The 27,993-nt window shown below is 36.8% G+C and overlaps 1 protein-coding gene across 5 annotated transcripts in view; it reads left to right on the top strand.

Annotated features, from left to right (window-relative positions):
• The window catches only part of ACER3 (alkaline ceramidase 3), a 56,371-nt gene that overhangs the window by 16,552 nt on the left and 11,826 nt on the right, over positions 1–27,993 (top strand). For all 5 annotated transcript variants that reach the window (XM_064720533.1, XM_064720545.1, XM_064720535.1 and 2 more), the window contains 6 exons: positions 2,701–2,811; positions 9,838–9,890; positions 14,072–14,124; positions 16,242–16,323; positions 17,452–17,487; positions 25,409–25,467. In XM_064720533.1, coding sequence (XP_064576603.1) covers positions 2,701–2,811; positions 9,838–9,890; positions 14,072–14,124; positions 16,242–16,323; positions 17,452–17,487; positions 25,409–25,467 — 394 coding nt within the window. The remainder of the gene's footprint in view (positions 1–2,700; positions 2,812–9,837; positions 9,891–14,071; positions 14,125–16,241; positions 16,324–17,451; positions 17,488–25,408; positions 25,468–27,993) is intronic.

The following is a 27,993-nucleotide window of genomic DNA, read 5'->3' as shown; positions in this document are numbered from 1 at the left end:
AATGTTGAAAAGCAGTCTTTGGTCACTAAAGAAAAGTTAGGTCACTCCCTGGACCAGTATTCAAGGAATCCGGTAGTGAAATATAAGAATGCTGTGCAGAGTTAAGCTCAGGTCTATCCATGTGCATTTGTCAAATTTCTGATGTACCCTATTTCATATAGGCACAACCAATAATTTCTTCTTTAGTTATTTTGCATATCTTTTTCCTCATGCCTTAGTTGCAATTTCTCCATTTGCTGGTTTTCCCACAGAGCTCTGCTGCATTATGTTTCCCCTGTTTTAAAAAAAGGAAATTTAGTGAAAAAATATGAATCTTTTTGGCAATTTGAACTGTTTTCCTATTTTCAACCTCCTTGTTTGTTAAATAACTGTTTCACTTCCTTGTTTGTTAAATAACTGTAGAGTTATGGGTCTGCATTGTGTCACTTTTTTCTTCTTTCTTGGTATTCTTTGCTAATCTCTGTGCATATCCCACTGCCATTTTTTGGTGGAATTAGTAAAAATCCCTTTTAATGAATTTATAAGCTATTCTGTGTGAGGATAATCCTGTAAAGACTAGCTAGACTTTTATGAAATATGTATTCCTGGGGATCTGGGTTTGCAAGAGGCCTTAGAGTTTTTGTTCTAGAAAAAAATAATTTTGCTAGCAGCATGCCAGAGGACTTCATTGTTCCCCTGCCCCCATTTCCCCTTTTAAAAAAATGTACACAACTTTCAATAAGTATGTTTGCAGATAGGCTTGCCTAATCCATGCTGCAAATGTTCTGAATAATATGGGCCAAAAAGTGCAGAGAAGGAGTGGCAGGAATGTACAGCTAGATTAGGTCTATGGTATTTCCTCTCTCAGCAAGATGTTCCCAGATTAAATGCTCATAAATTTTCAATAATTTAATGTCATTATAGCTTTACAGGAAGTGTTGAAACCTTCCCTTCCCTTTCCTACACAAGAATCTGTTTTCTGCATTCTTACACCCATCTGAAGTTTGTTATCCTACTGCAACTCTCTTCCACAGTCATGTGCCTTCCCAATTGTGGATAAACATCATGGTATTTCTTTTGTTTGGCATTTTCATATTTGAATTTTTGCCAGGCTTTTGACAGTTTCATAACCAGATGACCTCTGTGAGTGACATTTGTATAATGTCTACTGACTTCTCTTGAAAATGGGCTTAGTTGAGCACTGCTTTAGAAAGCAGAAGTTTCGCTATCCAGACTGTGTAACCTTTATTCCACTTTTCAAGTCTAAATGACATGTTTGCATGATTTACAGGAGGACATGGCAATGGTCAGTGTGTCACACAACAGCATTTTTGAGTGAATTTCTTCCAAACGTGGTCTCTGTTGAAAGTGAATCACTACCCATTGCAACACGTGGGAATGTGGTAAAAAAGTAAAGATTCCACAAAGAATTTAAACACAAAAAAGGCCTTTTATATTGGTATAAACTTGTATATCCTTACAGAAAGTTTTTGTTTTCAGCTGGGCTTCTTTTACATGGAGGAACATAATTCAGAGCTGTCCAGAAGAGTGAGATCTCTGGCACATTTGATTTGACTTGTTATAACTTGGTGAAATTTGTGGTTGGGCAGGATATTATGTTAAATCAGTAAGGAAGTGATTTAAAGAAGTTCTGATAAAAATCAGATGAGATTTTTAACTGGTTGAGAAGGTTGTCTCAAAGTGAGATTTGTATGTACTTTGTGAGAATATGGAAGAGCTACCTTGTTCAAGGGAGCTAGGTACACTTCTGCTACATGTGTTCTGAGATAACCTTTTTTCCATTTGAGTATTTTTTTTTTTTAATTTTGAAGTATGAATTTTTGTTTTTAGAGGTGCTGCTATACCTTAGGGTTATATGAACATATTTTTTATGTTTTCCCTTTCTTTTGGATGGATCTTGGCAGGTAGGACTCCTGAAAAGTAGCTGCTTGAATTAGGGGTGTGATTTAGAAAGGACCTGCTCACTCTTGTTCCTTGTTCTAGAATGTGAAATGCTTTGGGGATTTTCTGCTGAATAAAAAATACAGAAATGGAGGGGGGAGGTCTTCATAACCTCATAAATTGTATATTTCATTGGGATATTGGCAAATTAGATTCCAGTTTTATATATATTTAGCTGATGGTGTGTGAAAATGTGCAGTTATTTTGTATAAGTCTTTTTTTAAATAGATTTGCTCATTTTTCCAAAATGTATGGCATTTAATTCCCATAACATAACCTCTCTTCTCAAAATTATGATTTATGGTTAAGTGGAAAAGCTGAATCTGCATCCCTTCTGTTGAGAGATGCACCATTTCCTTTTGTTTCACTTAAACTTTGCAGGATTTCATTGCACTTTTGCTTAGGTCAGCACCGTTGGGAAAAGAAAAACAAGCCAAATCTAAATCACTGTACAAGAGCTGGGCTCTTGGCTTTTATTGCTTTCTCTGGTCTCTGCAGCACATGTCATTTTTTTGCATTGGGTAGAATGTAGGATAGAGTCCTGAAGGGACCTACAAGACCGTGTAGTTCCAAGCCCCTTGCTGGGGGCAGGGACACCTTCCACTAGACCAGGGATGGAGAGCAGTGGTGTCTTGCTGGGTCACTTTCTGGATGAAAACTGTTGAACCTGTCTCTAATGAGTGAATGTAATTTTGTTAGATTTAGTTAAAGTGCATAGTACCCAATTCTAAATCTCTGCTTTGTGTTTCTGTCCTACAGGGAACACAGTGAGTAACCTGATTTTCATTCTACCTCCAATCTATGGTGCGATTCAGACCTATAAAGATGGCCTTGAAAAACGGTATTTAGCTGCATATTTGTGTCTTACAGGTATGTGTAAAACTTAATTTGCTCTTTGATTATAAAGAGAGCTCAGATATGCAATGGAAAATATATCTATATATTGATAAACCCAGTAGTTAAATCTAAATACTATGTGTGTGAAAAGTAGACCTCAATTTGCTACACTTGTTAATGTTTACAGAAATTTGTATCTGTTAGAGGAAGATGAGATTAGAATTCACTAAATAATTTGAAAAGATTTTAAAGTGATCCCTTTCTGGCTTTGGGTCCTGCTCAGTGCATCTTAGCTCACTCTCTGTACTTTTCTGATGATTTACAGAAGGTGTTTTGTGTATTCTACTTATAAACAGTTTCTCACAATATTAGTATTTTTGTGACATTTGTATGGGAGAGTAATATAAGAAGTGGCCAAGATGTAGAGGGAACTGGAAAGGCATTCTTTCATGACTTCAAATTTGTTTCCAGTTCCTCTTTGGCATTTATCACCCAGCCATTGTGTCTGGGAAGTTTTGCAAGAATGGAAGAACAACATGATATTCACGTTTAGATCAACTCAAGGGAAGTCTGTCCATTCTAAAATAACAAAATTCAGAAAATAACCAACTTCCTTTTAAATGTTAATTGTGTGACTAGAAGTCTTGTTCCTTATGACAAAAGGTCTTTGAAGATGGTTCAGATTTGGCAGTTGGGTCTCAAAACTAGATTTCATAGAATTTCTGTGTTTCACGGGATTTCTGTATTTGCTATAGCTCCTGTCCTTATGGAAATTTTTCCCAATCTTTGGAGTGGTAAGGGATTGATAAAAGTTACTTTTAAAATTGGCCTGTTATGTATTTGGATGGACCTTGTTGAAAAATGCATATCCATGTGCTAAATGTATCCTTCATACCAGTTAAACTATAACATACACAAGGTGCAAATTCACCAGTTTTCAGTTATATTAGCTTTCCTGATCTATGTGAAAAGTAGGCAGCAACAATGCACTGCTTTTCATATTGTCTGAGCACTTTCTAAAAAGCCATTTGTAGGCTTTCTATGGTTTCATGTAATTACTAATTTTTGTCTCAGTATGAAACAGAGAGAATTCTTAAAGGTCAGGGCTTACTTTTAAAAAGAGGTGGTAGAAGTGGTCTGTAAATGTTTGCTGAAGTTGACTTTGGGTGTTCTTGAATCAAAGTGTCCCATACTGCCATTCTATTTAAACTGTGAAAAGGAACTCCTTAAATTAAAATTCAGTTTGAAGCTGTTTTCAGCATGTTTTGTGGCGACCTCTGTCAGTGACAGTTTATGATGGACAGAGTGTGCAGTCACTATCTGACCAGAATGTCAGGCTGTCACAGCAGATGGGCATTTCTCATATCCCATTCAATGTTTAAAATATTTTTTAAAAAACCCAAACAACACAAAAAAAAAACAAGAAAAAAAAAACAACAAAAAACAAACAAACAAAAAGCCAGCAAACCCAACTGTCTTTGATCACAGTAAATACCTTGTATTTCAATTTTTCCTCTCTGTGGTGTTGCTGAAGTGGGAGCTCAGCCTGTATTAAGACAGCAGTGCTGGAAGGCAGTCCTGAGTTCCATCTAGGCTCATCTGTGACTGAGTTGGCTTTGATTCCTGTCTGAAGTGATAAATGGCTTGATTTTTATCTCATGTGTTGGAACCTAACATTAAAGGTCTCTCCCAAAAGTGTTTCCCTTCTGCTTTGTGTCTGCTTCAATATTTGTAACCCTGTTTTACAGCAGTTGAAAGATGTAAAGAGATGTAGAAGACTTTATAGTTTGCAGTGAAAAACAGGAACAAGATGATTTGGAATCACAAACCACTTAACATTTGCTCTACTACAGAATAAAAGCAGTGAATGAAAACATAAAAAGAATTTTAAATATGGTTGAAATATGTCAGGAACATTGCCATTCTCTCTGTGCATGTGACTGAACAAGAGGCATACTGAAGTGGAGATAGAGTAAGTGTACAGCAAATTCTTTTTGTAAGGAGTACCAGTCAGAATTCTTTCCATTGTATGAATTTTATTTATTAACAGGTTTCACTCTATTTATTTAATTTGTAACAAATAAATGTAGACTTAATCTGTGAAAAGATAGCAAATTTAACACACACTTGTGATTTCACTTGAGACAGCATGCTTACCGTGCAGCAGAGCTTCTAAGTGAGCGTTCTTTTGTTAAAGGAGAAATTCTTTAACAGTTCTGCTGTGAAGATGGGGGTGGAAGGGAGGGTACTTTAGTTCGGTTTTAGCAATTTTGAATAGTTACTGAGATTTTACAAGACACTAAAAGACAGCTGTCAAGGCAACGTTAAAATTAAATCTGTTAGCATTTGAGAACATGAGGTGTTGTTTCTAGACATTATTTTGATCCAAATCAGCTGCTTCTTTTGCATGCTTCCAGACATTTAGCTGATTGTCAGTTTCTTAGTGTTTTACCACACTGTGTTCAGTTCTTGCCTTTTATACCCGCAATCTCTTTGGTTGACATTTATTTCCTTTTTGAAGTAAATGCATTTTGCACTATGAAATTTCTGTTTGTTTCATATACATGGTAAGATCTTGGCAGCACAACAAGGGGTATTTCTGAATAATTGTTCAAATAAATTTCTTGTTCATACTGGTGCCAATACTGAGTTACACTTTCCAGCAAGGCCTTTGAGATACAGCACACTGTTCTCAGCCCTTTTTTCTGCTGCCTTTCAATTAACTCAGTAGGACCTGGGTATGATTTTTAAACTCTAGAGAACCATTTAATCAGCATATAAATTATGAAGAATAATCTTAAGCCATTATTTCAGTATGTTGCGCCACCAGAAGTAGGTGGAACAAATCATCAGACCATTCCTACCTCAAGGAATAAGCAGTTGGTTTTGAGTAGTTCCTTATGATTCTGGAGTGTTGTATCAGGTTCTACACTTGCCAGTTCCTCATACATCTTGGGGAACTGTGATTTTGAAGGGTCTCAATTTTTAAAAAACTGTGTGTGTATATAAATACATATATAAAGAAGTGTAACTTGTGGACCTAATGAAATAAGAAAGCACTTGATGAAGTAATGTTTGTTAGATATTTCACTTGAAATTTTGAAGGATTGTTCTCATTTATATTTCTTTGGCCTGTTTAATAAAGGCTGAGTCATTCAAGCAGTGCCAAAGTGGAGGAAAGAAAAAAGGTGTAAAATTTTTTCTATATTAGGAATAGCCATAGGAACTCTTAAACAACTTATTAAATCAAATTTCCAGTGAAACTCTGTGTCTGTGAAAACAGTTGTTAGAACCTCTTCAGTCAGAGTTAATTCGCTTCTTCTTACCTAACACCTGTAGAGAAGCTCCCAGGGCCATGTCAGTGTTGTTAAATCAGCTGTGTTTGGGAACATTCCTGAGTGCTGAGGCCGGGCAGCCTGGACCAGCCCGTGTCTGTTCATCTTAGCCTCCAAAACAGGGTGACCGCGTACAGATCGCTGCTGAGCGCGGGCCCCGGCCTCTGCCGGCTGCTGGACTGTGCCTGGAAGCTGCCTGGGGAAAGTGCTCATTGGAACAGACCACATTCATACCACAGACTGTTCCAACAGCTCACTAGTGCAGACACTTGTACCGCAGTGTCTGGGAATAGTACCAGCCAAGCTGGGGGTTAATTGTAGAGCTGTACCTCTGGAGTAACCAGTGTCTCTCCTGTCTCTTATGCTGTGGAGGGGAAACCATTGCAACACAAAATAATCCATTAAAAGTAGTTAATTTAATTCTACTTTTTCATCTTGTTTCATTCTTTAACTTCTAATAGTGCAGTGTGTTGTTGTTTATCTTTAATTAGGTTCTGTCATTGTAAAAAAATAAAACGGAATTTAGCTGCAAATTTAAACACTTAAATGTATGTGTCTACTTGTTATGTCTGCCAGTGCAGTCAGTAAAGTCAGGAGAATCATTTGACTTGTTATAAAACACCTGTTTGGCCAGCTGCTTTACTCTTAATAATGACATTCTTTTAGTGGAAGCTTTGACAGCTAGTTCATGTGTAGATAGTTAAATAATGGTGTTTGCATCTGGAGCATCCTTCCTTCTGAATATTTTCATATAGTGCCTGTATAGTTACCATTTCTGTGAAATCCTAATAAACTGCTTTTTCTGTAAAGGATTTAGGCTCATAATGAGAATTTTGAGTGCTGGTGGAAAATAGTTACATCAAACTGAAATATCACTGATTATATGGTTCTTGTAATGCTTCCTTGATTGAAAAAATCCCTCTAGGATTCAAATCCTGGAGGTTTATAGGGTTCACATATAGAGCTGGATCTTTTGTATAATATTCAATTATTTCTAGCCATAGGTATTGCCCATAAGGTTTTTGACAGTATTTGTATGAAGTAAAGTTTGTAGGTGCATTGATTTTACATCATCATAGCACCACTACTTTATCTACTGACAGTAACCACACAGGGTGTTTGCTGCAGGACAGAAAAAGACCCTGTTAGTCTGCATAGAGCAGCAGCCCTGACTTTGCATTTCTAGTCTTCTGAAGTGCAATTTTGATCTCATAATATTGTGATTTAATGTGTATTCTGTGCTTAATACATAATTTATATATGTCCCCTGTAACTTGGGAGGTTCATTGATGTAAAAATGCCAAGTGACTTGTAGCATTTATGAAAAATGAGTTACAGTAATTAGAGAGGAAATGGCGCTTACTCCTTCAGATGGTGTTAAAGCTTCCCAACCAATATGCAGCTTTTAGTGAGTTAAGCTCCTTTGCCAAAGGAAACACCTAAAATATGAAAACTGCTTACAAGGTAAGGAGCAAATTTATTGTTCAGTGTTAGTGGCTGTATGCAAGAGTTGCTTCTCTTGAAAACTTGTGTCATTGCAGTGATCATGATCACTCATATTTTGAAAAGTACAAAGCTGGTGAATTAGATATTTCTTAAAAATGTCTCGAGCCTGGAACCATAAGATCTGTCCCTGTAAGCTTTTCTTCTTCCAGGTATCTATTTGATATACATACTATAAATAAAACATTGTTCTATAATGCTTAGTAAATTTCATAATCAGAGAAATTCCAGGTGTGATTATTGCACAGAAGAAAGAGGGGTTCTATGAATTTTAACTGTAAAAACTAACTATAGTCATGGGATTAATGAACTTGAAATACTAATATCTGCAGCATGCTAGATTTCTTTCAAAGACTGAAGAAGAATTAGTCTAGAAATAATTGCTTCTTACTGTATAGGAGGAAGGAGAGTAATTCCTTGATTATTAACACAAATAACATTAACAAAAACGAACAAGAAAACCCCAACCACATATTTCGCTAATTTAAAATCTGTTGAAATTTCTTATGCAATGATTTTGCCCGTACTTGAAAATGACATTTATTATAAATTGTAAGAGTTTGTATTCTGTGACAGACAGGATAATGGATGGCACTATTTTAATGATGATCTTAATGGGTTTTTTCCTCCAGAATGAACAGTTGTTGTCACATAGTCTGTATACATAGAAAAATGGCTATGAGAATTTCTCATCAGAATCTTAATGAAGGTGAAAGCAGTTGTAGCTTGCTGTTTGGAAAGATTTTTCAGAAGCAAACCAATGTAATCAAAATTTACAGAAGTGCGTGTGGTTGTTTGTTTTCTGGTAGGAACTCTGCTTAATTTTCCCAGAGAAATAATGACATTGAAGTGTTTGGTAATACATTTTGAAATGTTGCTGTATTACAGTTTTGTATTTCAGTAAAGCTACATGCTTAGGTATTTAATTTCCTTGAGTAAGTGTAATAATCACAGTTTTAGTTAATAACAGCTAAGGAAGCATCTCCAGACATGTCTCTTGACTGTCTTGGCAATCCTTTACAGAGTGCAGAGAGATAGAATTCTTGTTTATGCATCAGTGAAACTTGACTGGTGTGTGTAGACAAGATGATAGTCTAGCCACAAAATATAGCAGCACTACTCAGTGATCAAGACTTGAGTGCAAATTACTTGGCTTTCTCTAAAACTACAGTCTGAGGTAAAACATCATTTCTTAAAGGAAGACAAGATATCACATTACTGTACTTGTTCTTGCAATATAAAACTGAGCTAGGGTTTAATGAGTGTGCTACTGATAATATTTCAAAGTAATGAATGATGCATTAAATACTGTACCAGCTTTCCTCTAAACAGAGAAATCTAACTTCCAAGAAGCATTATTCATGCCTGACTGAAAAAACTGTATAGGCAAAGTATATGTCTCATAAAGTAATTTCAGAAGTAAATTCAGAATGTGTAAAGAAAGTATTTCAAATAAATAGAAATAATTTCTTAGAAGCTCATCTTTTTATAGAGAAGGCTTGGAAATGGTGTTCTCATATCACAAAACAAATCCACCCTATGTCGGGTTGGTTTGTTTACCTTGAATTTCTAGTTCTGAGTTCTAGTAGCAATTCTCTTCTGCTTTTGAATCACTGAATAGTCTTTATTTGGAAGGGAGCCACAATAATCATTGAGTCTAGCTCTTTAAGGAGCAGCCCCTGTGGGTATCAAACCCCAGACCTTGGTGTTATTAAATCCATGTTTTATGGAGACAACAAAAAGCTTTTGGTAAAATACATGTTTTAAAACTGGACAGTGAGCAGAAATACTGAGAGGCTTTCAGGAGTACTAGTTATTGAATGATGCTTTGCCTTATAGAAGGGTTGGAACAGAGAAATCTTAATTCACTTAAAATTAAAAAAAAAAGGGCAAAAAGATAGATTGATATATAATATTCCATTCATTCTGGATTCCCTCTGCTCCTCTCCTCTTTGAGATTATGCCTAATTCATAGGACACAGTACTGAGAGGAATTAAAGAGGACATTCACACCCAAAGCCCCATAAATTCAGGGATTTCATTGGTGACTAATATATAAAGTAGAAGGCTGTGGAAAAAGGGGGGTTTGTCTCTGCAGTAGAATGCTGATGTTCTAATTTCTTTCTCACTGTTAAGCATGCATTTCATGCATTTAAGTTAATGTACCTGAAAATTTTACATGGATACTATTATGCTGATGATAGTTTTGATTTGTTTTCAGCTGTGGGATTGGGATCTTGGTGCTTTCACATGACCCTGAAGTATGAAATGCAGGTGAGTACTGATAAGTAGCTGTGAATTATTTTCTGTGCATATCTTGCTGTACAGTCATTTTGCCATTTCTTGTCTAGATGAAACTTGCATAAAATGAGTTAATCTACCTTAAGTATCATTGTACATCACTCCTGCTCTCAACAAGGCAGTAATGCAGATCTTGTTTCAGTAAGTATTTTCCACTGATTATATACAGAAATATGTACTTGCATCTAAAATAAGAGCTATCATCAATTGCTTATGGTGGTAAAGGACACTTTATCCTCTGGGAAATCATGTTATCTTTTTACACAAGGTGTTATTTTAAAATTCTCACAGCTTTGGCATAATAGCAAGCAGTATAAACTGGAGTTATTGCTATTTATTGTAACTTTTCTCATCTTTATGTTTCTGTTTATCTAGATGGAGCTGTAGCATTAATACTGAAATCAGTATCTTCTGAGTAGTGGTAATTGAGTCATTTTCCCTCTATTTTCAAGTAGACAGCATTCTGTAACAAGTCACAGGACATAGGGATTGTCCTGGTATTTCCTGTTTTCTAAATGGACACAGGAGGTCTTGTCCTGTTGTCCTCTTTTACGTCTGCAAAGAATAAGGAAATGCATCTTTGAGTTAAAGTCAGGGTGAAGTGGGATGTTGTTCAAGATTAAGAAACCTGCATTTAAAAGTCTGTGCTGGAAGTCTGTGTTCCCACCACAGTCAGTGGAAATACGGTTTAATCAGTGGAGTGGAGAGAGGCAGTTGGCTGGGCTGAATCATTGTCCAGACTCCATTGGCAATCTTTGCTTAAAAAAGATTCATTTGTCTAAACAGAAATGTTTAGTGTTATTTTGACCCTGTGAGTGTTCTCTCAAGCCTCCAGCTTCTCTGTCACAGAGGTGCAGGTTTCTTAGACTCCTGTCACATCTGCCAGTCTTGGATGGGTGTATTGGGAGTGACAGAGCATCTCAGGTGGCATTAGGCAACTATGCTGTGGCAGCTGAATTGAATCCTGCATTTCTGCTGATCACAGTGGGACCTACATATTGCTGATTGTTTGATCTTTGCCTCCATAATGCTTTGGTTTGTATCTCTGGCATGTGGTGGAGACTGTCAGCTTCCACAGAGCATACTGTTGTCACCATGCAAAAATATTTGGTGCTTTTCTTGGCATGAAAATGTGGTTTGTACAGCCATTTCACCACTCTCTCCCAAATCAGGGTGCCATTTACCTGTATTTGGTGGTGAAACTGCCTTGAATTTCCACCTTTTTCATATTACTTCCCTCAGCTGCTTGCTCCTATCATGGCCAGTATTTCAAATCCTCTTTCTCACATTGATGCAGAGGTGAGCAAGGGCACCCTGAAATCAGGATCATTAAAATGATCCAGACTTAAAACCTTTTATGAATGGAGAGATTGTAGGTTTTTGTTTGTTTTGTTTCAGGTGGGGTTTTTGGGGGTGGTTTTTTTTTGTTTGGTTTGGGTTATTTTTCAGTTGTTGTTGGAGACTGTGTGTGTGTAGAGGCTTTATTTTAATCCAAGTCACTTTGCTGCTACTTGCTCAATACTTCTTGTGTTGCATAAGAACAACTAAGGGACCTATGAACTGTGGTGAATAAAGTGGGGCAGAAGCAGATGATGAGGAAACAGGAATGTCTTGCATCATCTTGTCAACGGATGTAAAAGGCTTCGTGTGAGGCAGGGAAAGTACATTTATTTTGGCAGCCAAGTGAAATCCACAAGTGGTCCATAATTATTCCAATTGTTTGCTTACTGATCACCATGGAGGAAACAGTTCAACCAGTAAATAAACCTTCTTCACTCACTTTATCTCTCATTATGTTTAAAAATCAGCATAGTTATTCAAGGAGACTTTTTTTTTTACATTTGTTTTGCAGTCTTAATACTGTAAATGATCGATTCAATTTGCTTAATTAAGAAAAATGTGAACACTTCTGTTCTTGAAAGCAGTTGTTTAGAATACTTCTGAGGAGTTCACCCCTTTTCTGTTTTTTTATGAGGATTTACTTGATTGGATTCTTGAGGAATGCACAAAATACTTATTTAGCCGGTGAAATCAGCTCCCTGAGTTCCCTTCTTTCCATGGTTCTTCATTGTCTGGGCATGCCTTTGACAGTATTCCTAGAAGCATTAATTCCTTTGGATACAGAAGTCATTGTCTTCTGCATGCAAATTTTAGTTAAGATCTTTTGAGAGGCTCTTTGTTGCTACTGTAATATCCCTGAGATGCTGCCAGCATATGAACTTAAGAGTGTAAGCACCTGTCCAAATGTGAAAGATTTTCCTGTATTGTATTTCTCGTTCTTCCCCCACCTTTTTCTTTAATGAGGTGTTAAATGACTCACACTCTTTAATAGCCACATGAATTAATCCTGTAGCTAATGCCTATCAGACTTGGAAAGGCACATCTCTGAATTTATAAAATATATTACTATGAAGCTGAATTCAGCTATTGCTTCTATTTTGTCCCCTCTAAGGCATCACAGCAAAGATAAACTACTGTGATGGCAAGGTGGCACGGAACATGCCTGCTAGCTTCAGCCGCTGCCAGTGTTCCTGATATTTTGTGCTGCCTGTTGTGGTCCCTGACCCTGTAATGCACAGGTCCTGGGATTTTAACCCTGCTCTCTGCAAGGTTGGTTGTGTGCTGGCTCAGCACCTGCAGCTGCTCCCTGTAAGTCAGACCAGTCTGATCCCCCCACTGGAGAGAAGCAGTGGCAGCATGGGGGATGAGGCAGCATCTGCCCTGTCAGTGGCAGCTTGGCAGCAGAGCTGTTTAGCAGTTTTGTGAAACAGTTCCTGAGCTTTATATGACCAAATCACACCAAGCTAATACTTCACACTCAAGGTAATGGATCTCTCTCCTCCTGTAAAGGATTAGATCCACTTTTTTTTTTCTTTTTTTTCTTTCTTTTTTTTCCCCACATTAGGAAATTTCAAAGCTAAGATGAAGTTTTTGACTGTGCAGTTAGAAAATTATCCCAAACCAAGCAGAATCAAGCTGGCTTTATAAAAGAGTTTGAGTAAGCTGCTTACGGCTTTTAACAAGTTTCATTGCTCAGAATAACATGGTTAGGAACTTGTTAAGTACCTTGTAGCAGTGGTAGGAAAACTATTTACAGACACAGCCACCAAGAACTTTGAGTGATGACGGAAAAAGGTCAAAATCTTTTTTGCATCTAGTTCTTGTTTTTCTTAGAAGTCAAGCTCTAAAAGTTCTAAAAGCCCTAACTATTAATGTTTGCTTAACATATTAGAAATCAGAGACTATGGATCTTCATTGATCCATTTCTATCCTTTTTCATTCCCATTTTCATGAAAGAAAGATTTTCAGTCTTTCTTAAGAGGAGGTAAGTTTAATTGTATGTTTATAAGCAGAAATTCCTGAAAGTTCTTTGGTGAGAAATTTTACAAGAAAATGATGCTATGATTCTTTCTTATAATGATAAATGGCAATTTTTAGTTTACCTGCTAATGAGAAATCAACTTTGTTGTGATTACCATTTTAATTCTGTTCATTAAGATGGCAAGTTCCTGGAGAAATAACTGTTTTAGCTGTAACGCATCAGTCTTCTCCCAAAATATAAAAATTATTTAAGATAATAAAACATTGTATGCCATCATAATTTCTGGGAGAAACCCAACAAAACAGCCCAAAAGAACCCCACATCTAACAAACAAAAAGCCCTGTCTCTGAATTAAAGCAATGTAAGAAATTTCTAAAATTAGGAAGTAAACATGTGAGTATATTGCCCATCCTAATAGACTAAAATTGTATTTTATGCTATGGAAATATTACATTACAATTTCTCTGTCAAGTAAGAAGATGCTACTGACGGTAAGGCCATAGATGGGAAGGTCTTCAGCCTGGCTTTACAGAATTAATTCTTACAAGTATTTTAAGAGGTATGAGCAGCAAAAATGTCAAGATTCTTTGAATGTGTGGGCATTTATGAAGCATAATATTCAAAAGATTCAGAGTAATAAGGTTTTAATGCAGCAGCTTCGGTAGCTGAACAGGGTTTGACAGTGCTACGTGTTAGAGTACAACCCAGAAGATTGATATCCAAATGACTTAAAAACTCCTGTTTACTTAAGACTTACTCTCTCCTTAATTAACTTAGACAAGCTTGTGAGTTAAAAGTAGCTTTCATGTTTTGATGTCTTTGCTTTTTATAGCTGTTGGATGAACTGCCTATGATATACAGTTGTTGTGTGTTTGTCTACTGCCTGTAAGTATTTATTAATTTTTTTTCTTGAATATTTATGAAATGTTAACTTTTGAAATGTAGAGTCTCCAAAGCCAAATTTAGCATATATAGAAAGCTTCTACTACTTTCAGTGAGATCTGTTTTTGTACAGCATTATGATATTAGAGAACCAGGCTGGCTTTAGTCCTAGTTTTTGATAATTTAAATATATTTTACCAGTGAGGGTTTTTTTTCAGTCGGGAAAAAAGCCCCACTCATTAAAGAATGTGTTGTGTACAATCAGAACTCATTGCTACTTGTATAAAAACAGCAGATACAATAAAATCAACTTCAGTAATGACTACAAAAGTAGCAACATTATAGTTTATTTGAGCTGGATTTCTATTATGTAGTCTGGCTCGAAATGCAAATTTCAGGTTTCTGGCTAAACCTGCTTTTCCTCCTCTGGAAAATTAAAGGGACAAGATTTTATGAGGAGTTGAATGCATATTTTGGGCAGAGTGTCTTGGAACATGCATGACAGCTTGATACGATGCCAGGATATGTTATCCCATTTAATTTTGGGAGCAATGTAGCATTTGACAACTGTAAAGATACCCTAAGTTGGCTTTTTCTTGCCTGTTGCTGCAAGGTCTGGATTTAATATGATTTGTTCTGTCACTTGGCAAATCCAAATGATAGATCAACTTGTTGCAGACTAAAAGAGAAAAAAATACTTGAGCATATCAAATATTCAGCTGTTGAAAATTGTGATGTCTTGGTGAAGATTACTGGTTGCTTGCAATGGAGATGGGATGCTTTAGGACTAAACCCTTATCTATGGAAGTTGCCCTCAGTTTGTGACTCATACATTAGTATGATTTGTACAAATTCAGGACCAGAATCATAATGCCTCTTTTAGTGGAAATATTTCCATCGTAGCTCCCTATCTCCTTGAAATTGCCTTTGCATTTGTCTGATTTGAATGTGATTGGAAAAAAGCATGAGGAGTGGCTATAAAAATATATCTGAGTTGGTTATTTTTAGTGCAGTAGTTACTTTATTATCTTCAAAAGCACTGAAGTCTGTTACTGCATTTATAACTCCAGTAAGATTCTGTGTATTTATGTCTGGTAGCAATTAAAATGCTCAAAAAAAATGAGCTGATATGTAGTTTAGGAGGCCTTTAATAATTGTTTTGGTTAGCTTGAAGGTAAGTTGCAGGTGGTTGTGCACAGGACATTCCCTTATACATCATTCAGTTCTGCTGATTCTCAAACTGTGTAATTAATTCAGCAAGCCATTTTGCAAAATAGCACATTGTACTGCCTTTAGACTTTTTGTTTCCCATGTGTGTTTTTATTTTATTTCCTTTTATCAATTCACAATGGTGTCTGTTTCTCCAAGTTTATAAAAAAAGGAGCTAGACAGATATAATTTGGAATTATATAGACAGCTTCCTCCAGCTCAGATGATAATGGGCTTCTCAAGTTTCATTTTTGTTGGGGTTTTTTAGACCTTTTTTCTGATGTAGATACAGTCTGGGATGTGTGTGTATTTCCATCACAGCTGAGACTGAGGTGTAGTGTAGAGATTGTGAAGGTAATTTTAATTGTTTGTTTTACATACTGGGAGCAGTCAGGTACTTTTACCTTCCATTTTTACCAGTTCCCAATCTAGCAAATGTACTGCACTGCAACTGTAGTCAAGCCAGAAACAATCTACATTTTTACAAATCTGAGTTCAGTGTTTTGTAAGGCAGTCCTTTTCCTACACTGCTGCTTGCTCAGCAATGTTTTTCACAGCTGTGTTGCATTTTAAACTAATTTCTAATTTGCCATCCATTATCATCCTGTAAGCACCTTCTGAAAACACTTCTGCTTCACAAACTCTTTTCTTAGAGTGGGTTATTTCTTGGCATATGCTTGAGCTTATTGGTGTTAGGGTTTTTTTGCCTTAGATTTTTTTAAAAAACATTTACTGGTAAGAGCATGAATATTTTTCTTACAATAATGTGTCTTTATTTAAGGAGTTAGAATTTCTTGAGGGGCCTAAGACTGATTTGGACCAATTTTCTCACAAAAATTCTAATATTATACCTTGGAAATTGCATCCATTATATGGTAAGTGATGAATGTTGTCTCTATCCTCTCTTCCAGGTATGAATGTTTCAAGTACAAGAATACAGTCAATTATGCACTGCTTTTTTTGTTAATAACATACAGCGTCGTAGTCAGCATAGTAAGTAACTTTTTCTAATATGGTGTTTTCATCCTTGGGTTGGCAGTTTTTCTGGCAGTGGAGAAATGTTATAGAGGCAATACTAAATCTCTGTCACTTCCAGTCAAGAATGACAAATTATTCTTTTGTTGAGAAAATTATGTTGCTGGCCAGAGAAACCTAAAACCTTTCTATCTAAACCACTGTATGGAATAAATAAGGAAGAAAAGCAATAATCCAGTTGCTAGAACAGGAATGTGAGAAAAACAGTTGCCAGTGACTTGGTATGAGACCTTGGATAAGCTATGTTCCTGCTTCTCTCACTTAATTCATCTGTAGAAATAAGAATCATTCTGTTTGCCTGCAAAAAAGTGAACTTTTATATCCAGTCCAGGATGCAGACTGGTGTTCTGAAACCGGCAGAATAAGAGAAGAACTTAGCTGTTAGTTGAAATGCTTCTAATTTTTTTTGTGTCACAGCAAACTTTACTCCCTTTGTCAGTGGAATGTTCTTCCTGTATGAATAAATTCAGTTTCATGCTGATTGTCAACCACAGATGGAATTTCCTACATAATTTTTATTGATAAACATTTCTTTTAAAATTAAAGTATTATTATAAGTCAGCTGCTGAAATACTTGCCTCGTCTCTTCTATTTCTCTTAAAATTTTTTACGCTTGTGGCACATTATGAGGCACATCTAGTGCCCTTCCCTCTTCAAGAACATAAATTAAATTAACTGTATTACAAATAGGAAGAACTACAAGCTTTTTGTAAAATTAATTGAAAATTAAATATTGTCAAAAACAAGAAAAGCAAATTAGAGTTGAGTATGTTTTCTTCTTGCTGTGCATATTGAGAACATCTGGTAACTTCAGCATCTTAATTGGTTTTGGATGTAGTCAACTCTACTAAATTAGAAGCTTTATGTTAGTTGTTAATATTGGTATTTGTGCTTCTTAGTTTAAAATAATTCCACAGTTAAAACCTCAGGTTCTGCCAGAGGAAACTTCAAATATTTGACCAACTTTAATGGTGCATGGACAGGCACTCCTGGCTTGATTCTAACAGAAGACGCCTTGGCAATATTTAGATGAATAATATTATGATGGTTCTGTTGCAAATTATTTCTCTTTTTTAATCTTTCCAGGTTTACCTAGATTTGAAAGAACCTGTATTCCATCAGGTAAATCTTGTTCTGTTGGAGCAGCTAATTTTGGTTTTCAACTTTGCTATATTAGTGGAATATATTACGGTATTTTACTGCTGAAAGAAAGATGGAAGGGAAGCACAATTTGCTGTTTGCTTTTTCTTTAAGCAGTATTGCTGCCTGTCATGTCACCATCCTCTTATTTAGTGACCTGAAAAACTTGAATGCTTCAATGTGTGTTGTGTTTTAGCATGTGACCTAATATTTACCATGGTTTTCATCAGTGCAAATGTAATGAGGTGACCCTAAGGTGTGTGAGAGAGGAACATCTAAATGAGTCTTTCTGCTGTTTTCCATTAGCAGCTGCTTTGAAACTATGACCTCACATCATAAGTTGTCTTGATTGACTTAGCACCACGTTCTCTCAGCTTTAGCACATTCGTTTACTGGGTTTTTTAACTACTCAGTTTTACTTTGTGGAAATTCAATGTGAGCTTAGGCAGAGAATGCCTTCTAGGGTTATGTAGCAGACTGCTTTGTACAGCCTTAATGGAACATTTGATACAGGCTCCTTTTGTAGCAGCCCAGGAGTATTAATATGCATCCCCTGCCTGTGGAGATAGGACTTGCATCGCTTACTTCTTCACAGGAGGTTAGAAATTATGCTCATTTCTGTATGCCATGGGTAGTTTTCCCTCATTTATGATTTTTTGATTAGGGATAACAGCTGAAAAATTGCCAAGCAAAAAGCACAGAGCTCTTTGCAGGACAGAGCTTTAAAGCCTTAATTTTTGAAATTGGTAGTGCCACTGCTTGTCAAAATGTGCCTGCTGCATCAGCAGTTGTAAAAATGATAACTGGCTCCTGTTGGTGGATTAGTGAAGTGCTGATCAAGAGAATAAATCTTCAGCTGCTCCAAATAATCTCCCCTAGAAACATGAATTGTTACCCTACCTGTAGATAAAACAGAAAATTGCAGTGCAGGGTTTTTTGGATGGTATTAATTAAATCCTTTATTTTTTTCCCCTATTTACATTTCCAGCAGAAAGATAATGGCTGGGATGAAGGTGACAATTACTCGTGCTTTTACTGAGCTGGTCATAACCAGTTTTGAATGAGGTGACTTAAAGTAGTTTTGTTAACAACAGTAGCAAAATTTACTATTTATAATGAACTTTTATCTCTTTAATCAATCATTTGCCCAAGGTGCATTTATTGGAATAAATACATCACAGCTTCACTATAGTCCAGTTTGATGCATTGGTATAGGTGTTGCCCCGTGTCACAAAAACTAAAATAACAGATATTACAACTTTTTGGGAAAGGAGGAAATAGAGAAAGTTTAAACTGTTGTCCCAGACCTTTAATTTTCTGCATCTGGTTTCTCTTAGTTTCAGAATATGAATTCCCTGTTTTAATTTATACATGAGGAATCAATGTAGAAAATATTTAGATCCCATAAAATTGTTGGACTTTTTACAACAATTCTTTGCAAATTGATTTTTATGGACAACATAAAGTTATGGCCAAATTCCAAATTTTCAAGTACTCTACCTATTTTTTCACAGTCTTTGTCAAATATGTAGTAAATCCTGAGGAAATAATTTCCCTGACTGCACAGCTAAACAGGGTTATGTTCTTAATACTTGTACATTATTTTAGAGTGCATTAAAAAGAAAAAGCTAAATAATTTCTGTAAGCATTTTCAAACTGCTTTTCAAGTCACTTAGACTTGAAGTAAAATTAAATATGCTCATGCAATCAGTTTAAATCACAATTTTTCTTACTGGGTTAGAAAGTAGCATCAGGAGATAAAGCAGCATTTGGCTCCTCTAGGTGTTTGTCTGTGATCTTTTTGAGTTGTCAGCCTTGCAAAAAGAGAAGAACTACAAGGATAACTTTTTATTGTTCATTGTTTCAGTATGGATTATGGTTTTGGTTTGGTTTTTTTTTCCCTCTGGAAGGAGGCCAGTAAGAATGGAAAAAAGGATCCTATTATATTTAGCAACCAGGATCTGAGCCTTATTTTTCCCCAAATTACTTTCTACTTGTCTTTCCAATTTAGGCTCATAAATTGCCAGCTGCCAGCAGGGCACAAAGGTGATTTCAGTTTGTTATCCACGGCACAGTAGCAATAGAGACCAACTACTTTTTCTGCATCCACATATTAAGGGAGATCTTTAAGGGTTTTAGTGCTTCAACTGTAGGAGGAATGAGATGTGTGTTTTGGGTAGGTGGAGGCAGCACATCATTAGAAGGAAAAAACTAATTCCTGTTTGACAACTGATCTAGTGTTTTTGCCACCTCATCATTTAAATGAAATATATTAATGGCCTTTACAGGCATATATTGTCTTGCTTATGTTCAAATCTCTCAGGCTGGAGCACTGTTAGTCCTAATTTTCAAGGTGTTAAACAACCCTATGTCCCAGCTGCCTGGTTGTTTTTAAGCCAGTATCATTGTCACAGAAAACAGCTGTGCCTCTCCCCTCTTTTCCATCTGGCACACAAATTTATTTTCAGGTCTGAATTTGATTATGGAACTCAACAGGTTGAAACTCTCCTCAGAATTAATTTTAAATCAGATTAGTTTTTCATCCCTGTTTACTACATGTATACAAGGAAAGGGGCAGGGGAAGAATGGCTGCTAGTGTAAAGTGATCCACAGACATACAGAGACAGCTCTGGAAGCAGAAGTAGCTACTCTGGAAGTTAAACTTCCAACTCAAGTCTTACAAGTAGCCTCCTCCTAATGTGATGAGGCCTAGGAAGTTGTTACATACAAAGCAACGTGTTCCATCCTGATTTGTCTGCTTGCAGCATCCATATCTGATCACTTGGAGTGATCAAAAACCTCGTTCAGCTAGTGCAGCAAGTTATAAGAATAGGGACATAGTTCTAAAAACCTGTTTTATTTGTGTAGTCATCTGCTGTGACAGTTTGAGGCAAATTTGAGCAAACAAATAATTAAAAGGTTAACAGAAAATTAGATTAAATAGCTGTTTCTTCTACATTAGGAAATGTGATGTAAAAAAATAGGCATTCTAGAATGTTCTTGTGGTGTCCCATGTGAAACAAAGCCAGCTGGAGGAACAGATGAGTAGGAGAGTTGCAAATAGGGTAAGGTAGTGACTAGTGAAAAATTAGTAAAGGAGATTATGAAAAAGCCTGAATTTTCTTGGAATCAGTAGTGGGACTGATTTGTTTCGTTGGTTTCTTTTTTAACAACCTCTAGCAAGAAAAAGAAGAGTGTACTGCTGGTATTTGTGGTGATACAAAGTTCAGCGTTGTCACTGAGTACTGGGGGTAATGAAGTAACTGGGATAGCTGGAGAATGAGGATGAGGACTGATTCAAAATGGAAGAGATGCACTGATGGACAAATACAAACTATTCTTGTTCTAAACTGTTCACAGATCACCAAAGGAGGGGAGGGAGTGCCTGGATGTGTTCACTGTTTACAGCATAACAACATGACCAGGGATTTTTTTTAACTTTTGATAGAAGTAAAATGCAAGTATTGGATTTACTTCTTCAGGTGACTTTGAGTAAGAGGAAGAAAGTTAGCATGGCAGGAAAAGGCATTTCATTTGCCTTAATAAAAAAATTAATAGATTTTTTTTCTCTAGGCGTATTTTAAATATACAAGTGCAAAGAACAAGGTGAAATCAAGATGAAACATGTAGAAGTATGAAAGTATGTAAGGGAGCCTGAAACTGCATGAAGAATATATTATGTCCAGGCACAACCTGTTCAAAATTGCAGGATTCACCATTTTGGGGAATGTATGTGGACCCACTGGATGTCTTATAGCTCTCCAGAGTCCCTTCTGCTGCTAAGGCAATAATTAATTGTAGGCCTGTGGCTGATACATTGTGCCTTTTGGTGGAATGTGTTCTTACTTTCTGTACATTCAGGTTCCCCAGTAGTCTGTTCAAAATGACCTTTTCAGGTGTGTCTTCAGCACAGAGCTTTTTCTCATCTGTCATTGTCCTGCTGATGAGCATGTATAAAACTAACTTGAGTGACATTTCACTCCTACACAGTTCATTGGGGGATGTCTTCCCAAGCGAGTACAGCTTTCATTCTGGCTGGTGCTTCTACCTGCACAGTATCTTAGGGAATGAGGAAGGATATTCTGACTCTCCTGAGGCTCAGCTCTACAAGTCCTTGGAGGGGAAGCTTGACTTTCTGTGGCAGACAGTGTCCCAGAAGCTCTACAGCGGCAGTGACTTGTGTGTCATTTTGCTATCACATTCATGCATCTAAACAGGACCAACCCCAGGGTGAGTTAGTTCATTCAGAAGCTGTCAAGGCAGCCTGTGGTGCTACACAGCTGTAACTGGGCCGAATTTCTTGGTGTTTCAGTGCCGTCTTGGGGTTGTCCTTCCTTTTTCTCTCAGCTCAGATTTCTTCTCCAGAAATCCAAACCCATGTAGAGCTCAGTTTTCTTTGTTGCAAATTGCAAATATAGCTTCCACATTCAAGTATTGAACTCTCTTTTGATAGCTGGTTGGAGTATTAGATAAGCTAGTTGCCGAGAACCAAAATCTCTCAGTACAGTGCCCAATGTGAATATTAATATTTGAGGCTGATAAATTGACTTTATTAACCAAAGATAGGTAGAAAGCCAGGAGCAGAGGAAACAGAGAAGTGGAAATAGCAGTTTATTGCTGCTTTCTGTACTGGAAGGGTAGATGAAGAACCAGTTTTGTATGCTCTCCCTCTCAACCTTGCCTCTAACTTACATAAGTGAATTTATGTATGATTTGCTTAATTGCCTCCACATTAAAAATGCTTCCAGACATTGAGCCCTTAAGTGCTTACTTCCCATTTGTGAATTAGGAAGTTATTCATATTTCTCCTTCTTATGAGATAATCCACTGTGTCTTCATCAGACTTTGGGTTTTTCCCTCCATTGTAAAGATACCTTCAAAGCTGAAATGTGCAGAGCTTTATTTGCATCTGAAACAGCAAAGAGGGAACTGTCTAGTGGTAACAGAAGATTGAGATTCTGATCTTTCTTTTTGTTTCAATTGCAGTAAAATTATGTTCTTTGGCTTACAGTTTAATGGCAGTGTGAGACAAAATAGCAGAAAACTTGCTTGGGTGTCATCTGTCATTTAAATGATGTCTTAGTTAAAGACAAGAAAGACAAAAGAAGTTAAAGGGATGGAAACATTTGAGCTAATTTGAATAAGGCAGATTTTTCTTTTTTTATATAATATTATACTTTGTCCTTCTCTGGATGGATGGGTAATACCTAACAGAGTTTTACCATGATAAAAATAGTAAAGCCATGGATGGTAAAAGAGATGAAGTAAGCACTGCTGCCTGACATCTGAACTAAGCTGTGCAGTTTGGTGTGTAGCCCTCTGAAGAAACAGCTGGGGGAGGTGAGCAGCTGCAGTCTCTGTATATCACAGCAGCACCTCCTGGGTGCTCACCTTCAGCAGGAGGATTGGAGCATGCAGAGCAGAACCGTTTGTTGTTCCAGTCTTTCACAGGCTTTTAAACACAAAAGTGTTTTACTGCTAACAACCTGTTTGGGTGGGGAAGTGGAAAAGGCAAGAAATTGAAGTGTCAACGATGGGCATATTTTTTTTCAGCCACTGCAAGGTTCTCTTTCTTTTTTTTTTTCCCCCTTCCTTCCTCCATTAATACTGTCCTCTTCTGCAAGCCATTAACTCACTAGGACACATCAAGCCAGAAACTCTGCAAAGAAAGCTTTTCTTAGCTTTTGCTCTTTCCTGCTTTTAGCAACTGCTGAAAAAGGTAACATTTTACCTGGGCTCTGGGCTGCCTGTAAGATCTGTTTCTCTAGGCAGAGTCTGACACTATTGAACTCCCTGTACAAAGAATTCAAAAGCAATTTGGGTACAAGCATAAGGGTGGTCACAACCCCTAATGTGTAAGACAGAAATTGCTCTTAATGGATAGGTTTTTCCCATATCTGTACTGCAAAGGAGTGCTTTAGTGATGGAAATTTTAAGAAGGAGAAAATCAGCAAATCAAACTGTAATTTGGATCCTGGAGGAGCCTCCCTATGAGTATCTTCCTGTGTACCATCCCTCTCTTAGAATAAATTGCTGGATTTGATTAGAAAAAATGAAAAGGGCTGTTTTAAATGAGGCTGATAATATATTTATGTGGTGGGATCTTTTTAGGTAAAATGTTAGTAATGAAGAATTGTACCAGCAGGCAGCACCTAGCACACCTGAGCACTCCTTCCTACCCTTAGCTTGGGACTGATAAGCACTTGATACTCAGGCTGTGTCTAGCAGGTTGTGTTGGTTTTCTTTTTTTCCTGGTTTATGTGCTGTGCTTCAACAAGGGGACTGGAATTAACTAACAGCTCTGTATAAATTACAAGCCAGAACCAATTAGCCTTTCAAATAGTTTTGCTTTGTTTAGCTCTACAGAGCAGAACACACAGTAGTAGTAGTTTATTTACTGAACTTCTTTAATCTTGTTCTGAATGCAAATGAAGAGCTGCTGTGCTGACTGACTTTGAATAGTCAATATTTGGCTTATTTTACCTGTTGTCAAACATAAGGGCTCTGTTGTCTGTCTTGCTCTGTATACATGCACTGATAATACAGTGCACTACTAACCTTATCCTTAAATCTAAAAGGAGTTTGCAGATTTGCCTTTATGGACTTTTGGAAGGAAGGTTTCACTTTGCATTATTACAGTAACCTGTTTTATGTGAGATGACTAGACATGCTTACAGTATAGTAGGATCTGAATGCCCCAGTTACAGCAGATTGAGAGGCAGTCCCTGTCTCAAAGACAGTGGAAAAGAAGAAGGGATATGAGGAGGTCACTAGAACATGGTAAGGACACTGCTTTGTGTGCACACTTTTTCTGTGAGGTTTAGTGGCTTTTAAAAAAAGACAGCAAAGGTTTATAGCTTTTCTATTTCATGTTAAGCAAAGGCAGAATTAGATAGTAGCTAACTAGAAGCAAGATGAGAAAGTTAAGTCAGTGAACAAGGAAGGAAAAATCACTGGAAGGCTTGTGGGCCACTGGAGAGAGGCAAAAAGAGCAAAGCACAGCTGCTTGGAACAAATTCCCTTTTGGCTGAAGGAAACCAGTGTTCAGAATAAAAGATAAAGAAAGTAATTGAATGTCACCAGTGTCTAAAAATCCTCTCTGCTGCAGTGACTTCTGCATCACTCTCAGGCATGACTGGCTACATTTTTTTTCTCTTCTTTAATCTTTATGTCTTGAGGTGCTGTTACATGGATTTTAAGTTTGTGAATTAAAGAGAGTGATTTAAAGATCATGAGGCAAAAAAAAAAATTATTACTTTGACTTTTTATAAGTCAGGTGATTGCATTCAAATTCATCAAACCTACAGTGAGTCAGATTTTGCTCATGGATCTTTTCAGACTGTGCAGCCTTCCCACTATGTAATTAGATTGAATCCAAACAATCTGCAATAGTTGCTTGAAATGCTTCCTGGAAAGTTTTTCCCCATAGTGATGCTCAGTGTGGGAATAGCACATAGTCTATTCAGGTGTTTGCTTTCAGGAAAACATATTAATCAAGTATCAATGAAAGAAGTACAGCTTTCAAAAACAGCTTTAGCTGATGCTTGCACAATCCTGGGCTAAAATGCAGAGAAGAGATAATAGGGGTTGGTTACCAGTTCTGGTTTCATGATGCTTTCTGAGTGCCATCTAGTGTTTGCTTTCTAATTCGGAACAGTGGAACATTGGTTTTACACAACTGACTTTTTCTGTAATTGTATAAAGGACATGCTTTGTAATCACACTTTTATTTGAAACTTTAACAGAAAGCTTTCTGGAGATGAAGTTAGAAGGAATGCTATTTTCCTGAGATGTAAAAATAAAATAACAAACAAACAGAGGCTTCAAAAGTTTTTATTCCTGGAGTATTTTATAAGGTCTCTTGAACCCAACTGCTGAATTTTATCTCTTTTTTTATTTTCAGATCATGTATGGAACACTAGTATCCATCATAGTTCTAAGATCTGTTTATATAGTGTTATGGTAAGTAACCATTTAATTCAGGATTGTAAGTTACAACATGGTATTTGCAGCTTTTTTTTTTTTTTTTTTTTTTTTGTCAGCTTAACACGAGAAATTGGCAATGGGAGAATTTCTTTAACTAGGTACATAATGTTAGCTCCTGGGCTCCCCTGGGTTGAAAGGGTTTGGCTCATCAGTTTGCACTTTTTTGAAGCCACTATGATAACATTAAACTAAACTGAGATTTCTACACTTATGATCAGTGTTTACTGTCAGGTGTTCTGCTGGTGGCTTCAGCTGTTAGACTGGGATTTAAACAGAAATTGAGTTTGTCTTCTTATTGCTGGATAGTGTGAAATCTGTTGCTAATGTCCAAACTCTAATGATCATACTGGGAGAGTGCTAAGACTAAGACTGCAGAGTGGAACCATCACTTAGTAATTTCCTTTCCTCTTCCCTGCTCAAGTATTTAAAAAATAATGACACATGATAGTTTTTCTCACAATTTTTTTTTCTCACAATGGATAAAATCAAGCATAATGCTATGGAAATCAAAATTAAAACTGTAACAAACAAAAGGTATTAAAAGTGCTAGGAGACACTGAGAAGCATTAGAATCATTAGAGCACAGACTCTAAAAATGGTCTGTAAAAGGGAGGTAAATGGAAGGAAAATGGAATTTAGTCAGTATTGAAGTAAACACATACCTTTAGCTCTCAGGGGCTCAGTTGGTTGCCCATTTCTGTCTATCTCCTGTGAATATTTGGTGTTCTCATGCATTTGGGGATTGCTTCTGAAAATTACTTATTTCTGTTGTCATTTTAAATGTGCTTTTTTGTTAAACTTTGTTTCAAGTTCCACATATGTCTGCTCAGGAACACAAGGAAGAATTTAACAAAATGTGAATTTGAAGTATTATAGAATCCTCAAATATTCTGAGTTGGAAGAGACCCACAAGGATCAAGTACATTCATTGAATCACCTTCCAATTGCCATTTCAGTTCATGTGGTTTGGTTTTCCCCAAGAAATTCCTACAGACCAAGTGCAAGTGTTCTCAGACTTTTTTATTAAGCAAGAAGAACTTAAAACTGATAGTGTGTTGCAGCTTCAGAAGCAATCATCAATTTAAAGGCACTTTTTAAACCCATGGACTGGAAATTTTAATCCTCGCCTAGAGATCTTAAGTGACACTATGTTTATTCACCTCCAAGGGGAACTAAATTGAATCAAATTGAAGTAATTTTAATTTTGTCCTTATTCAAGGATTTAACACAGTTCTAGCCTTTTAGATTAAATTTCTTTCTGTCTGTGTAGACAAACTCTCGGGCCTTCTATTTTTCTACATCTGCAAATTCCACACAGTTATGCCTTCTCATTATTTCTGAAACATTTCATGGTCTTCTGTCTTGATCAATAACATCACCACCTTCCCTCTCAAAGTATCACTGATTGTTTTGCTCCAGTCAAGTCTGTGTCTGAAGTCCTACCTACTTTTCACTTCAGTTCTAGGGGCTTGGAGTGTATATTCTTAATTAGCTTGATCACTTCATTGAATCAGCACCCTACGAAGATGTATTTCCCTTGTTGGTTATTATGCAAACTGGGTAGAAAGTTGGGATGGGAAGAGAAGTAGGTTTAAACTACTTCTAAATTTTAACTAAACTACTACTAATTTTAAATTAGTTCTGCTAGAGAAGTTCTGCCAACCTGAAGGTACCCTTTCTTTTCTCTAAAATTCATCCCCAAGCACACTTTTGGATTTACTTTCTCTGCACGGCTAGAACATATTCCTATATTTCCATCAGTAGTGCTAGCACTTGGCAAAGCCTTTTCCAGCTTACATACTGACCCTGATTTCTGCTTGTTTCTTGTATCTTCACTTCCTATCACTCATATTTCTTAGTGTGGGTTTTGAAGTCACTCTGAGATTACAGTAAAAATTCCAAAGAACAGCATGTTATTCCTTCCAGACTGCTATCTCATCCTATCCTCACCAGTTGTTCCTCTTCCTGCCTCTTCCTCCCACACTTTTCATCTCTTTCTTAGGTCTGTTTCCTCCCAAGATTGCAAGTGGGCAAATGTTGTTCTCTGTTCACAAAGCATGTTCCCTGTTAATAAGTGATGCCAGTTGATTCCTTCACAAAACACCACTGTTTATTCCTCAATAATTCCAGCTATAATTACCTAATTGCCAGCATGTCTGATATACTATTTAGGTCTCTGTTGTGTCATGGTCTTGCTTGTCTCTGGAGCTCTGAGGGGGTAATATTACAGTGTAGTCTTGGCCATGTACTGCATGGTGCTCCACACATTTATTAGACTAAACAAATAATAATTTTGCTAGTTTATTTTGGCAGTCAGTTTGTAAATATGTACAGCTTGTGTCTGGTTAGAGCCTCCTCCACAGGGCAAGCTACCTGTTGTGTTTTGCACATTTTGGTTCTCAGTGTTCACGGCTCTGAAATGTGCTATAAGACACACAGTGGAGGAAAAGGCAACTCAAGAATGTGTTTTAACCCAGAATCTCAACTGTGCATTCATAATGC

This window comes from Zonotrichia leucophrys, chromosome 1 (assembly GCF_028769735.1).
Source record: "Zonotrichia leucophrys gambelii isolate GWCS_2022_RI chromosome 1, RI_Zleu_2.0, whole genome shotgun sequence".
NCBI lineage: Eukaryota > Metazoa > Chordata > Aves > Passeriformes > Passerellidae > Zonotrichia > Zonotrichia leucophrys.
Note: the sequence above shows the minus strand (reverse complement) of the source record. Positions and strands in the feature narration are given on the sequence as shown.